General features: G+C 49.3%; 4 protein-coding genes across 4 annotated transcripts; all 4 read right to left on the bottom strand.

Moving 5' to 3' along the window:
* Positions 1–87: 87 nt before the first annotated feature.
* N7508_008873 (phosphatidylinositol N-acetylglucosaminyltransferase) lies at positions 88–2,354 on the bottom strand (the record flags this gene model as incomplete). Its single annotated transcript, XM_058466936.1, has 3 exons — positions 88–429; positions 480–2,165; positions 2,220–2,354. 3 exons carry the CDS (start codon positions 2,352–2,354, stop codon positions 88–90), a joined length of 2,163 nt encoding a protein of 720 aa, XP_058314782.1.
* Positions 2,355–3,321: 967 nt separating this feature from the next.
* On the bottom strand, positions 3,322–6,218 carry N7508_008874 (mismatch repair ATPase MSH2; the record flags this gene model as incomplete). Its single annotated transcript, XM_058466937.1, has 3 exons — positions 3,322–3,692; positions 3,751–6,130; positions 6,195–6,218. 3 exons carry the CDS (start codon positions 6,216–6,218, stop codon positions 3,322–3,324), a joined length of 2,775 nt encoding a protein of 924 aa, XP_058314783.1.
* Positions 6,219–6,595: 377 nt separating this feature from the next.
* Positions 6,596–8,038, bottom strand: N7508_008875 (DNA replication factor Cdt1 C-terminal domain-containing protein; the record flags this gene model as incomplete). Its single annotated transcript, XM_058466938.1, has 1 exon — positions 6,596–8,038. One exon carries the CDS (start codon positions 8,036–8,038, stop codon positions 6,596–6,598), a length of 1,443 nt encoding a protein of 480 aa, XP_058314784.1.
* A 729-nt stretch (positions 8,039–8,767) lies between these two features.
* On the bottom strand, positions 8,768–9,368 carry N7508_008876 (uncharacterized protein; the record flags this gene model as incomplete). Its single annotated transcript, XM_058466939.1, has 3 exons — positions 8,768–8,980; positions 9,092–9,192; positions 9,257–9,368. The coding sequence occupies 3 exons, from the start codon at positions 9,366–9,368 to the stop codon at positions 8,768–8,770; spliced, it is 426 nt and encodes a 141-aa protein (XP_058314785.1).
* Positions 9,369–14,561: the final 5,193 nt, after the last annotated feature.

The raw sequence follows: 14,561 nt of genomic DNA on the forward strand, positions 1-14,561 counted from the left end.
GCGGTAATGAAATTAAGGCTACCCCGGGTAGAGGAATATGTTAAGATATTATGTACAAAATAAGATGCCGTGAGGTGGAACATGATATTAGCGATGACCCCGTCGCCTCATATCACCCTGCCCGAAGTTCGCAGGGACCTTAACAATCGGGTTGAGGCCGCCAATGCCCCCACCCATAGAGCCAGAGCCACTGCTCCCACTGCTACCTTTCTTGGGCTGGGTGAGCAATGCCCATACCTCTGCCATGCCAGCCCGACGGGCGGGTAACATGCTGTACTGCATACTGTACAGGTTGCGGCGGTGAATAGGCGGTACGAAGCGGCCAGTAACGAGGCAGAAGATCACTCGAGGAGCGAGGTAGTGCTTTCGGAGTCTGTGACCTAGTTGGAAGTACTGATCGAACATTGCACGTAACGGTAGTGGGATAGACTAGGATGTGTTATTATTTAGATTTGTGGGTTGGAGATAGAGAAACATACCTCGAGGTGGATGTAGGACGTCATCGCAGTTGAGTCTCTATTAGTGGAGTTCTTGTCTGGCTCATCCCGTAGCTCGAATCGGATACCGCCTGGTAGACGTTGCGAGTCTTTCACGCGGAGCATCAATGCAAAGAGTGGGAAGTGATTTAAGAATGCGAGGCAGGTATCAAGTGCTGCCTTCATTGAGATTATTAACATCCGGGCCGAAGCGAAGGTCAAGTAGAACACCACCACGGTAGGAAGTAGGAAGAACAGGACAGTGAAGAGAATGGTGCCAAGGAGAAGTTGGTCAAGGTCGTAATCGCATGAATCAATTCGGTTGCGCAGGACGTTGCGTTTCTTGCCACGGAAGAGATGGAAAAGGGAGATGATGATAGTGAGTTGCCAGTTGAAAATGCGTGCGGAGGCAATGTAGAACGAGTAAATGTGAACAGTCAGAACCGACAAAAGATCAGAGAACAGAGCAATGGGCATGCTGGCGCCTGCAAAGCTTGAACATCCAATAATGTAGATGACAGCAGGGAGGTAAGGTTGCAAGTTGGAAATACAAGCAGCCCAATTCTCAATAACCCAAAGAAACAGGTCACCAAGGAAAGCTGCAAGTTCGTTGTTCAGCTTCAAACCAGCCGGCCAGTCCATGAGCCATGAAATTGTACGTTGTAATCCTTCTACTGTCCATCCAGTCAGGACAGTGTTAATTTGCGAAGCGACCCAGTTAGCGTTGTCAATGATATAAGACCCCAGCGCAATGCCGATGATCACATCATTAGCAACAAGCCACAGACTGTTGTAGAACCGAATGTAGTCAGGATGACTAGTTGTCACGCTCTCCCAATTATCCTTTCTCTGACGGAGCTTCACATATTGAATCGGCCAATAGCAAAACTGCTGTAAACGTATATCAACCTGTTGAGCCGTCGCCGAGATATCCTTGAGAGCAGCTGCGTCAGGACGAGCACGCCACTCGAGAACTTGCAAGACTACTTCTGCAACAGAGCGATGGCACACAAGCCCAATGACAAAGACTCTGGTGACAACAGGCCAGAGCCATTGCCAGAAAACGTGGGCAATACAGAGAACAATGAATCCCCACAGTGTGGTCGCCGATTCCACCACACGTTCTCCAACACTCATACTTCTTTTCGCACGAATCCCAATTAAATGGCTGTTTTTGAGCATGAGTTGTCCCATCTCGTAAGCACAGTTGACTTGGTTGATTATGAGCGGGAGGGCCTGCTCCTTCTGTGATGGGATGTGCTTGACGACCGAGTGAAGCTTGAGCTTCTCAACCAGTACCTTTGATCCAGCCTTGTCTCCCTCTTCCTCTGACTCTATCTTATCCGAAGACGGACCCCAGATCTCCGCCGTTATGGCTTTATCGCCCAAAGCCAGAGAAATAGGATCCAGTGACATGTACTCCATGCGCGTTGGGTGCGGACGGTGATACATGATAACCTGAACCGACAGACCTGCATCCGGTGGACAGAAGATACGAGGAGCTTTCGATGGCGGGTACGTAGTCACATAGAGATGAGAGGAACTGAACGAAGTAGGGGACTGAGGAGCATTTGTCGAGCCAAGGACATGCATCTGGGACCGTCCACACAGCGTAAAGATACGCACAATCGGGTGTGGGCTATTTCGAAACAGAATCCCCGCACGAAGTGCATTATCGACATTCCGAGGCTATTCCAATCGGAAACATTAGCTTTCAAACGAGCAAGCTGGAACTTAACGTACCTCGACATCCTCCAGCACCGTGAGCACAAACAAATCAAGCTCCGAGTTCCGCCATCCGACAATCACACCGGGCGATGATGATCGCGGGAGGTCATATGGCCAAAATACCCGCAGCAGTCCATCGCTCATGAGCATATTGTCATCCTCCACCCGAGCCTCAGAACGAACCTCGACGGCGCAACTGTTCTCGCGCAGAGACTCCGAGATTCACGTGGCGCGGATGCTAATGTCCCCCAACCGTCAGCATTCATCCCCGACCAATAACCCATAATTTGACACATGATTGCGCGGAGGTAGCTCACCAATTGACGCTCCTTCGACGCCAGGTGATTAATCGGCAGGACGAGGAGGAAGAAGAAAACGGAGAGAAATAAGAATCCCTTTGCAGTGCGCGTCTATACGAGGACACCAATTAGCAACCTGCTCAAGAACCAGTATACCCGTGGAGCATGCACGACGCCAAGCTGATAAAGTCGCAAGTGGAGAGAGAGGGGCGGCTAAGTGCCAAAGCAAAGACCAGGAAAGTCACATACCACGACACCGTGGTCCCAAGCGAAAATGGCCAATTCGTACAGGCGGGTTACAAGATCCCACCTGGCGGTGATATAGCCCGCGACAAATATCCCAAGGGTGAGGACGGAAAAGGGGTGCATGAATCGAGGCTGTTCAGGCGGTCCGCGGTTAGGTTGCGCGCATAGCTGGATGAGGGATGGATGGGTCGGTTTAGAGGGACGGCCGTAGAGCAGGATCGAGAGCCGAGGCTTTGGCGGTAAATCAAGGCCCAAAGTGAGGAATTGGAAATTGAAATGAGCGATAATCTGGGGCTGGAGATGTATGTTGCTTCATTGGGATCCCGCGTTGATGGCTTCTAGACCGTTTGTTACACGTGACTGGCCCGGGGCCCTAGATCGACATGGTGGTATACTTTATTTGATTACCGTTCAGTTACAAGTTAAGAGAGGTGATTTCATAGTGATATAAATTGAAAAGAGTTATTTGGATTATCCTCTTGGATGATAGTTGAGTACATGACCATGCCTTTTCAGGCCTGTTCCTCCCAAAACGCCAGACACCATGGAGCCTACACATAATTTCCATATTCTTATAAAGCCTTGATACCTTGGAACACTTTGTTGGCTTGGAGCTTCTGATCGGCTCCTGCCAGATCACGCATGAGCTGGCGCTTTTGTTCGGCTGTCAGCTCTTTGCCTTCGGTTGCTGCTTTCCATTTGAGCAGCATGCCCTTGAGCAGCGCACTGCCCTCTTCCACCTCTTCTTGGGTGTACTTGTCAAGGGAGGGTGCAGCTACCTGTTTGCCATCACCTTCGCCTGATGCAGATGTGAAATCCTCAAGCTCTTCGGCTTTTTGACGTGCCATGTTGACAACCTTGTCTGGGAACCGTACTAATTCGGCGACATGGATACCGAAGGATTGATCACATATGCCAGGTTCCACACGGTAGAGCAAAGTAACTTGACGCTTTTTTTTTCTCCTCGGCCTCGACCTCGGTCTCGGCATCATTGCCATCACCAATGAACGCCACAACGTGCAGGTTCTTGACGGCCTTCTGGTACCGGTCTGCTAGGGCCGTCAGCTCGTGGAAGTGAGTCGCGAACAGACCGAAGCAGCGGATTTCGGTGACAATATGCTCTGAAATAGCCCACGCAAGACCGAAGCCATCGTATGTGCTGGTTCCACGGCCCAGTTCGTCAATGATGATTAAAGATTCCGACGTGGCAGACTTCAGAATGTTGGAGGTCTCAAGCATTTCGGCCATAAATGTCGACACACCCTTCAATTGCGAGTCACTTGCACCGACACGGGCAAGAATACAGTCGAAGATAGTCAGCTCGGCCTCAGTACAAGGGACGAAGCAACCAGTCTGTGCCATAAGGGCAATCACACCAATTTGTCGGATGTAGGTGGACTTTCCGCCCATGTTAGGACCAGTGATGATAAGGAATGACGATTCATCACGAATCAAAGAAACATCATTCGTAATGAATGAGATGTCATCCTGCATTTCCATACATGGGTGACGGGCTTCCTTGAGAACGGTGTTCCCCGTTCCACGAGGATGCATCTTAGGGCGGACATAGCCTGAAGGAGCGTGCATCGAAGCATGCGCGAAGCTCACGATGACATCAAGGTGCGCCAGCACACCGGCGAGCTGCTCCAACACCGGACAATAGGAAGCGGCAACGTTGACAACCTCATTGACCAGACCGGTCTGAGTTCGGTTGTAGTTGGAGGAGAGTTGGTCATGCTCCCGACGGAGGGATTGCATAGTTGAGTTGGTGAAATAGACACCGTTTTTCTGGGTTGAGCACTCCTGGTACTCCTTTTTGTTGCGGATACAGCCTGCCTCATTGCGAGTAAGACGGAAGCACCATCCATGGACTCGGTGGTTCTCCATGAAGAGCTTCTTTTCCATCTCCTGATTCAGGTCCTTGGAAACACGGCGGTGTTCCATGTCCATATCGTAGCGTAGCTTGTCGAGCTTTTTCCTGATAATCTTCAAGCTCTCGTCGAACTCGGGCTTAATAATGAATTCGTGGTTCTCCAGGGCAGCAAGATCAACTGTTGTTTCCACCATCTCCTCCAGCATGGCCAAGCTGTCTGAATAGCCACGTAGCTTAGATGTGTATTCAGCCTCGAGGGGCTCCTGGTACTGCTCATCCATTACGTCTCCAAGCGCACTGACGAACCCAGGAATACGGATGGAAACCTGGTATGCTCGAACAACATCCTCCAGGTTAGCCTGCTTCCGCTGGAACCGCTTGGCCAAACGGTAAAGATCAGGAATAGCGCGCAGATGCTCTTCCTGCATAGTCTGACGTAACTCGGTGTTGACAACGAAAGCCTCGACCAGCTGCTGCCGCTGCTCAATAGCAGCCAAGTCCATCAGCGGCTGTTTAAGCCACTGGGCCAGCAAACGACTTCCAACAGGGGTCTTGCAATGATTCAAAAGACCAAACAAACTCATACTCTTCGAACCATCCCGCGGACCGGGCATAAGATTCAAAGCCCTCAGCGCCGAGGCATCAAGCTTCATATACTGGGACAAATCATGCTGATAAAGCTGATACTGACCAAAGTTCGTAGGATCAGTCATAACAGCAAGGTACTTAATCAAAGCCGAAGCAGACCCCATAGCCAACTTCAACTCAGTCTGAGGCAGAGTCCCAGCAGAATGTTCATCCCGCAACAATCGAGTAAGATCCTGCTCGATATCACGAACACCAAAATCGGCAACAGGCCGCTCGGAAATCGCAATCCCACAGCTATCAGCAATAGCACGGATCTTAGCTAGCTCGACATCCTTCCGCGTCGAATCCATCGTCACAAGACACTCCTTCACACCGAGCTGGATAACTAAAGACTCGAAATTGGAGTAGATATCATTATCGAGGAATTCACTAACGCCCAGTTCGCGCACGCTCGCATCGGCGAAGCACACGCCGACGTTTCGTGCCTCGGCTGCGCGTGCAGATATCTTCACGGCGAGGATGATGGGTGCCTGGTCCATTGAGAGTGCGCCCACGCTGCCGAGCTCTTCTTCGACGTCTTGGAGGTTACCGGGACTGGCTTGCTTGGCGAGCTTCCAGTTGCCCTTGCCTGTGCCGCCAGAGGCCCAAATCTCGATTCGCTTATTGAGGCGGAATAGTGATTCACGAAGGAAGTTCCGGAATACTGTTACGCTCATTGTGACGGAGGGTAGGCCGTTGGATTCGCTACGGCCTAGGTTGCGGATGACGGAGGTTGTCTTGTAGACAGTGCGTGCGATGAATTCTGCATCGGCGCCATGGGATGAGTACCAGTCGCCTCGGTCAAACACTCGAATTGTCTCATTGTTGTCGACTGTTGGAAGGGAGCGGTAGAAGCCAATGAAGCCGACTTCGTCGTCGACCTGAAGAGTTCAATGATTAGTTTGTGGGGTCTTATTAATTAGAAAGGGCAAGCTCAATATATACCTTGAGATCTGGTCGAGAAGACATTCTGTCGGTTGATGTTAGAAAAGAGTGTAGCAAAGGACAGTTGTGCTTGTATCAGGGTGGTTGGATCTGTCAACTCGACGCGCTCTAGCCACGCGGTCACGTGTGACGCGTCGTGTGTTAAGTGGCAGTCCAAATCGCCTTTTCAAACATATACTGTGGAAATGAGTGGAAGGAGATTCGGTGATTAATTCTATTATGATTTTTTTTTCTGGAGACCTAATTTCTAGATAGTACAGGCTGAGGCTAAAACATGAATGATAAAGTACAGGGTATCGAGCGCTGATGCAGGATCGCGAGCAGACCGGCTCCGCGGATGCGAGATAGACAAAAATCAAACAAAATAAGAGGACAAAGACCCAGCTTCTTCAAACACTAATTTAGATGACAGAGGTCTTCACACATGTGGCAGACTTGTCCCAGTCAGCCTTGAGCTGGATAGCTCTCACACCAATATCTTTGGCAGAGACATCCTTGCAAGACTTCAACACAACAGACTTCATCTCCTTGACATTAACAATGCTGATCCAGTTACCTGCAACACTAGGTTCAGCCAGAATCTCAAGACACACCTCAACTTCCTCGCGGGGAATTGGGCTGCGGATAGAATGGCGGACAAGCTCGACCATGGCATCGATCTTATAAGGCTTGCGCTGGGAAGCAAACATAGCCTTGATACCATTGCCGACGTAGCCAGCAGGACGCAGCATAGCCAGAATGCCAGCAACCTCCTCAACACGGTCAACGGCAGCACGGCGAACGAGTTCCTTCTTGGTAGGCGGGGGAGGAAGCTTGGACTGGCGCAATTCCTTGTTCTTGATACGGTCCAACAAACCCTGGCGACGGCTGACAGTAGCAGTCCGCTCCAGAGGGGTCGTCTGTGAAGAATCGGCACTCAGTCTCTCAGCCCTCAAGCGGAGCAAACCACCCTTGAGATCCTGAAGACGCTGTTGACCTTTCTGGAACGAAGTGAAAGGAGTAAGCGACTCGTGAATAGTGGAAAGACCAAGGGTCTCGATGAACAGTGAGGGGCGGTCTTCTTCGTTAGCAGCCTGCAAAGAATCCTGAGCCTGCTCCCACAGGAGATCCAGTGTCTCCTCGAAGGAGTCTTGCAAAGCGGCAGGCTGCTCGTCCACCTGGAAAGTGCGCTCCAAACAAATTTTGCCGAGTCCGTAGTTTGCCAGTCGGTAAGAAACGGTTGCTGTGTTTGAACTCTTTTCCCAAATCCATAGCAGACGCTGCAAATCCTTCATCTGAACCTTGCGCTTTTTCCACATGCGGGTCACACTGTTAAGGAAATCTCGGAGGTCCGCAGGGGCATTGACGCCGTTGTGTGCCATATGAAAGGAGAACGCCTGAACAAATGCTGAATGAAGGTTTAGAACATCGTTGAATAACGCAGGTCGAGGAACAATGGGGATTTCTTCTTTGACTGGGGTAATATTTTCAAAGTCGAGGGTCCGTTGCTTCGAAGGGGTCGATGGTGTCGAGAGGGCGGTCTTGACAGGGGCGCGGGCACGTCGACTGGGTGTCCTCTTGGGGGTTGCCTTGGGAGAAGTGAAGTGGCCACTGCGTGGTGAAGACACAGACAATTCATTCAGTCGCAAAGTTTTCGAGGGTGTTCCTTCCTCGGCTGGGGTTGGGCTGCCGGCGTCGACATTTTCGAGTTCCTGGAGCTTGCGTTTCTTGGAAGGCGAGACGGGAAGCGAGGCAGGTTTGGCGTCCAGTGACTTCCCAGGCAATGACGGCGTGATACCGGGCTTGGTTGCTCTGGTGAAGATCTGAATTGCTGGCTGGGCAGCGCTTGCCCGGGTGGTGCGCATGGCGGCTTCTTGAAAAATTTTCGGCTGCCAGGGATAAGATAAAAATGGAAGGGGCGATCAAAGCAGCTTTAGTAGAATACACTGAGTTAGAAATATCGGAATATTAGAACTGAAAATAGAAGTGGGAAAGAGCAATGGGGGGAATGGAGTAAGATGAGATGCAGGGACACGCGTGAAAGAAGCGCGTTGAAACCACACTAGCCTATTCGGGTTAAATGGTAACGCGTGGAGTTGGAACTAGAACGCGAACGCCAATATTAATCTTCAACGAGTAAAATATTATGCAACTGTAAGATAAAAAGGTAGGACAGCAGACGAGAGTCAATTTAATTAAATTGCGGGAATACAATCTAGTCCGTGGGGTCGGCATTCTCGTCACTACGGTAATCCTCTGGCATTGGAATGCCAGTCAACCTGTCCATACTCTGGCCATGCTCTACAGAGATTGGTCAATGGGCTCCGATTTAAACTACACTACTGGGTCTGTTCTCAGGGCATTGGACATGGAGTCTGATTCCGTTTCGCCTAGCGCCCTGAGAAACCCACAATGTGCGCATGGCATCCTGCTTACAGCTTACAGCATACAATAACTTTAAGTAAACTGAGGAACAAGTCAATTATTCATGATATTCTCGAGAGCCCATTCTCGAAACGACCAGCGCCGTGGCATAACATAACATTAATCGCCAATGAGTATCATGGCGACACGCATCAACCCTCAATCATAGCTTATTTCTTGCCTCCAAACCAGCCGGAGACAGTACCCTTGGCTTCCGCGGCCTTCTGCTCGACTGTGCGATCCGCCTGGTCCACACTGTTGTTGACCTTATCCAAACCGGCATTGAACTTGCCTTTGGCGTCGTCGCGAAGACCGTCGAGCTTATCCTTGCCCTCTTGGGCCCAGTCGGGGATCTTCTCGCCCTTGGCGCGGGCAGTGGCAATCTGTGGTTGGAGGTTAGTCTGGCATGATCTCTGGTGGGTGGCGATAGGGTAGCCTCGATGTTGATGCGTGAATGGGCAACACCAAGCACGAAGGTGGAAGGTTGTACTTACAGCTTCGTCAACCTTGGTTCCGGCGTCCTTGCCAATGTCCTTGCCGAACTTCTCAGCGCTCTCGTTGCCAGGGAGCTTCTCGCGGGCCTTCTCGGCATCGACTGGCGGAATAGTCAGCTCAGGTACAGGAAGCAACTGTTGACAGCTGTCGAGTTGAGCACATACTCTTCATCTTGTCTCCTGCAACCTTGGGGTCACCACCTGCGCTGTACAGGTAGTAACCGACTGCACCGGCACCACCGGCGCAGAGGATAAGGGGCATGCGACTTTTAGACATCGTTGTGATTGTAGTAATTGGAAATGTTTGTTGTAACAGGTTTATAAAAGAAAACGGAGATCCCTGTACTTATAGGTTTGTCTCGAGGTCGAAACCGGGGAAAGCCAGTCAGCCGACTATGACGTCTGTTCCCGTGCCTAGACCCTCCACCTTCCCTCTTCTCCTTACTTCTTCTTGCTTATGATCACTTTTTATTTATGATTATTTTTGTGCTTCTGCTTATGTGGCCTGCTTAATTTTCTGTTCAATTTTATTCTGTTAATCTACCCACATAGAATGAATTGTGTTCTGGTTGCAGCTAGAGTGTAGCAACGTGTGGAGAAGTGCTGGCCCGTCGACGTCACCTGCAAGTCATCGCCTCATATTGGCCTTGGGCCAAGGTTTCCTCCCGAACTACTTGGATTATGCTTTCTGAGGCTGGAAGGTGAGAGTTGAATGAGTATACGTCATTTGGGAATATCATCATTTTCATAACCTAACCCTCAGTCCATGAGCTGTGTTCTAAATCAGAGGGAATTCACACAGAGGTCATAGGTCTGCTTACAGTGATATGAAGTACTAGGCAATTTCTATACAAATGCCTCGAAGCTCATGTACCACTTCATGCGTTACTCTGTGCCCTGGGCTAGCTGCTTTTTTCACATCTTTTTTTTGTCTATTTTTGAGTGCTTTGACTGGATCAGTTATCCTTTGAAAGAGGGGATGTGAAAGAACTTACGACCATTGTTTTATTATGAATCATGCCAACATCAATGCCAAGAATGCCAGATTCTATGACTAAGTAGCAGTATAACCGTTATCAATTCAGGTTAAAGTACCATTTAATAGTTGCCATGGAGAACACATACCTGTCAACTACCAATGCAGCACCAGTAACGTAGCTTGCCATATGCGACGGGAGAAAAACACCCGAGTCGGCAATCTACTGATACTCAGTCTTAACTGAAACACATGTAAAAAAGACGAATCTCGTCAACTTCACCAAGCCTTCCCATGGGTATCATAGATTTGATCTGGGATTAAATCTAGGATAGCAACTTTGGAGCATTATTTCCAAGAATTGTAGTCGACACATAACTGCAGATAGTCAAGTCAGATTCGAGATTCACAGAGTTCTGGAAGCAAGGATTCGTTTACCCCGGACAGATCCCATTAATCCGAAAGTCATGTTTGCTGTAAGCGGCAGCTTCTTAATCCCCAATCATGAGCATGTTTTATCTTGAAATGAAAATTTGCGCATACCGTCTTTTTCAATCCAAGAATTGCATGTTTGCTCGCAGTATAAGTACTAGATCCAACCGGGCCACCAACCAGTCCAAAAATAGAGGCTGTGTTGGTGACCACTCCACGGTTTCCGTGTCTGCTCCTGCAAAATGACAATTGACTCAATTAAAGAATATGTATAGCGTAAAACTCATACGAACGGGATTTGCAGTCTCTCTTGCGTCAAAATTTCCCTGACTTGCTCCCTGTGAGAAATCCGAAGGCCAACAATGTCAGTGTTAAGAATCGTGTGGGTTCGGTGCTATCTTGTTCTACTGTTGGCTTGAGAACTCTGCCAATTCCGACATTGTTCAGCCCGTAGTCAATTGTTCCAAGCGTTTTCGCCGCAAGTTGCACGCAATCTATGTAGGATGCTTCGTTTCCGATGTCAACGTGGTGCGTTTGGACTTGCAAGTCGGGTACTTCACGGCGAACGTCGTTGGCTAATTGTTTCAAGGCCCTTTCGTTTATGTCTCCGAGGAATAAGCCCGCGACACCCGCACGGGCAAAGGTGGGAGAAGTACTGCGTCCAATTCCTTGAACACGATGTATTGATCAAGATTTCTAGTACTGAAGCTGTCGGGTCCGTGTAAATTTACCAGTGGCAGAGCCCTGAGGACGATCATAAGTATTGGTTAATTCCACTGAAGTTGGCATTCATTCCCTGGGAGAGGGGGAAGACAATCACGGACCCTATGCCAGGCAAGAAGCGAGATATTGCAGCGGTCATTGGGAGAAAAGCATTCTGGTTTTCTGTTTTGTGTCGTTGCGGGTCGATCAACAATGAGCGTTCAACTTTTCGAGGCTTCAAGCTGGTGTATAATCTTATAGAACCAAACCATGCGCTTTTTGGGTTCTCTCAAATTATACACCGCAAAAGCAACCTGTATGCACCAGTTCACTAGTGAACCCAGTAGTTCTCACCATACTTGTGGTAAAGAGGGGAACTTAGGCACCACCCCCACTGAATGCATAAATCCGTAAAGCCACGGCTTATATACGCTCAATTCAGCGGTCCGCATAGAGGTGGATATCGTCGTTGGTTTGTAAAGTGGGCTGTTGCATGTAGACACGCCAGCTCAACACGGCGCCGCTGGAATAAAACAGACTGGTTCGGGAATCGATATAATGTAGAAAGATCCTTAGTCCAATCTTTCCTACTAAGTTTCATTGAGCCTCCAAATCTTAGTTATAAACCAGTGGCCGAAAAGCCTTGTATGCAAGTACCAAGGTCTAAACGCAGGTGCAGCTATCTCAAGGCCAGTGCTTGATAACATGATAGCAAGAAAAATCCCAGACAAATCACGTCGATTGGTGGCTTTGTATGCCAATAATAGCACCTAAATGAAACAGTCCACGTCCACAACCCTAAACCAAGGCGTCTAAACACAAAGAGCTGAGGCTCAGGTACCTCAGGTACCCCGCAGAATCCCTGTAAGCTGAAAGATAATACCAAAGTATATTCTCCCCCTAGTTTCCTATTTGAGCCCCCTCAAAATGTGATATATATGATCCAGCCGAGATCGAAATCATGCGGTCGCACCAAAGCCCACAGACCCTTGGAGAACAAACCCCCCTCCCCAAGTCCCAAGTCCCAAGTCGCAGGTACGGGCCCCAGCCCAAAGCCAAGAAAAGGGAGGGGGAAAAAAAAAAAAAAACAAAAACCAACGAGCCAGGTGCGTGTACCTGACATCTTCCAAGCCAATAAGTACCCTGGGAAGTCAACAGTCTCACCAGTATATCGGAACCGGCCATATAGCACAGATAACAAAAAGCAAAAAGCTCCGAAGTTCGGCTAATTCCCCGAGATAAGCCATGTAAAGTAGATCTACATCTATATCAAAGTACATCCACTACGATAGTAACTTACATCCACCACCAATCTGTAGTGTATACGGAGTATAAGACGGTCAGATGACCCCCACATGGTGCACCCACCCCCTGGGATCAGAGCCTGAGTCCGAGGGGGATGTGTTGTTTCCAGGATGGCTGGACCAAGCTGCGCGTACTGCAGGTTGAGTCATATTGCCCTGGATTTCAGATGCAGAGGACAGATGTAAGTCAGTAGGGTGGTTGGTTGGGGCCAATGAGGTCGGGGTGTTGGGACGAGGCAGGGTGCTTTGTTCGTTTTTTTTTTGGGAAGGGGGGGGTTTCGCATGTGATGTTCAGCCTCTGTGTATTTGTATTGGTACTTGGTTTGTGTGTGTAGGTGTGTAGATTTGTATAGAGATATGAGTTATCGGGTTGGGTTGGTGAGGGATCTGGCTGGGATGCGGGGAGTATATTTATAGCGTCGCTTCAAGTTACCCTAGATTTATCCACACAAAAGTGATGAATGAGAAAGGCAAGTAATAAATGATTTAGAATAGTAATAGTAATAGTATACTCCGTGTACCTGGCACTTTACGTGGCCAGGTACGCCGAGGTGTAGAACATGTATTATGATTGGACCGCGGATAAGCAGACCGCTTGAAAGGCAAAGTGATCGCCTTTCTCCAGGGGCGAAAAAAAGACTTATAGAAGATCTCCATAAGTCGACGACGTCAGCACTGAGGGGAACTTATCGATAAGCCCTGCAGGTACCTGGTTCTACTTGGCCGTGCGCCCCCAGGCCAGCCCAGTGGCGTCGTGCAGATGTACCTACAGGTACCCGTCCATACATCCCCTCTTGCGATCCCTGTTGTTTTAACGGGGCAGGCTTGATATATATAGATATACAATAGGAGGGGCAAGGAGGGGAAGTTAATGTGAATGTCGATCGAATTAGCGGGGAATGGGACATATAATCTACATAATGCTAGTCCAGGGATCCGTGTTCTAACGCCTCTAACTTCCCTACCAATGGTACCGCATCCTCGCATGGCGCCTATCCCAGGGGCTAACAGGTCAAGAACCAGGGTAAATCATAATAAATTAAAAAAAAGGCAAGGCTGGAGCCAGTAAGCACATCATCCACACCTGGCGTGGCGTCACACATCTGGGGGTTTCCTATACTTGGACTCGTAATGCAAAAGTCGAGTAACCAGAGACCCAGAATTAGAGTACATTAAAGAAGCACGAGAACCACGGGAGCTGGAGATGGGATGCACAGCAGATGCCGTTTGCAGACCGGGAAAGGTTAGTAGCGACGCAGGCACATCGCGGGATCAGTCCCAGGGGGTGAAAGTTTCAGAGTACGGGGGGGGTTGCCTGAATGCGGCTTTGACGGAGGGGCCGGATCGAAGGTGACGAGTCCTCTTAATGTACATGAGATCTGTCTCTTATCGAGGACTATACGAGGGGCAGTCTGTAACTTGAGTTAGAAGTTCTACTGCACGGTATGTAAGTTATAAGTAAAATGTATGACGGTGGTTAGATATAACCCTAAAAGGTCTCCATAAGGGTCTCGATCGTGTCCAGAACCAAACTGTTCAAGACTTGGCGAGATGATTCCCAAGGTCCCGAGGTGTTAACGTCAAGGACTTAGATATCTACAGACTCAGTGAAACACATCGGTAGTCCCGGAAGTCTGAGAGTCTGAGGTGCCTGGGATCTTCTTTTGCCCCTCGCTTCCGATAAGAATCGTCACCATTTCCTGGTCTTTTCGGATCTTTTCCTGACGCTCCCTTTGCACTCCTTGGATTTCTTACATTTCTGACTCTTCTACTTTTACATTTTCGACTCTCCCTTGCGTCCAGAACTGGCCACATTCCTCCCCTCCTTTCTCCCCCTCTCCAGGGTAAGCATCTGAATCGTACGTACAATCTGATCTCTTTTATTTTTGGTGCTTTTCGTCCCTTTCTCTAGTAGCCCTTGCTGAGATTGCCATGTTTACCAATCTCGCCTCCAGACTCCGAGTGTCCGATTTTCCCGTAGCCTTGTGCTCCCGAACCGCCATAGAGACGTATAGAATCCCAACTGGCCCTGGGGTGAATATTCCGGGTCGGGTTG

Source organism: Penicillium antarcticum (genome assembly GCF_028974205.1).
Source record: "Penicillium antarcticum strain IBT 31339 chromosome Unknown utg000009l_segment0_segment0, whole genome shotgun sequence".
Taxonomy (NCBI): domain Eukaryota; kingdom Fungi; phylum Ascomycota; class Eurotiomycetes; order Eurotiales; family Aspergillaceae; genus Penicillium; species Penicillium antarcticum.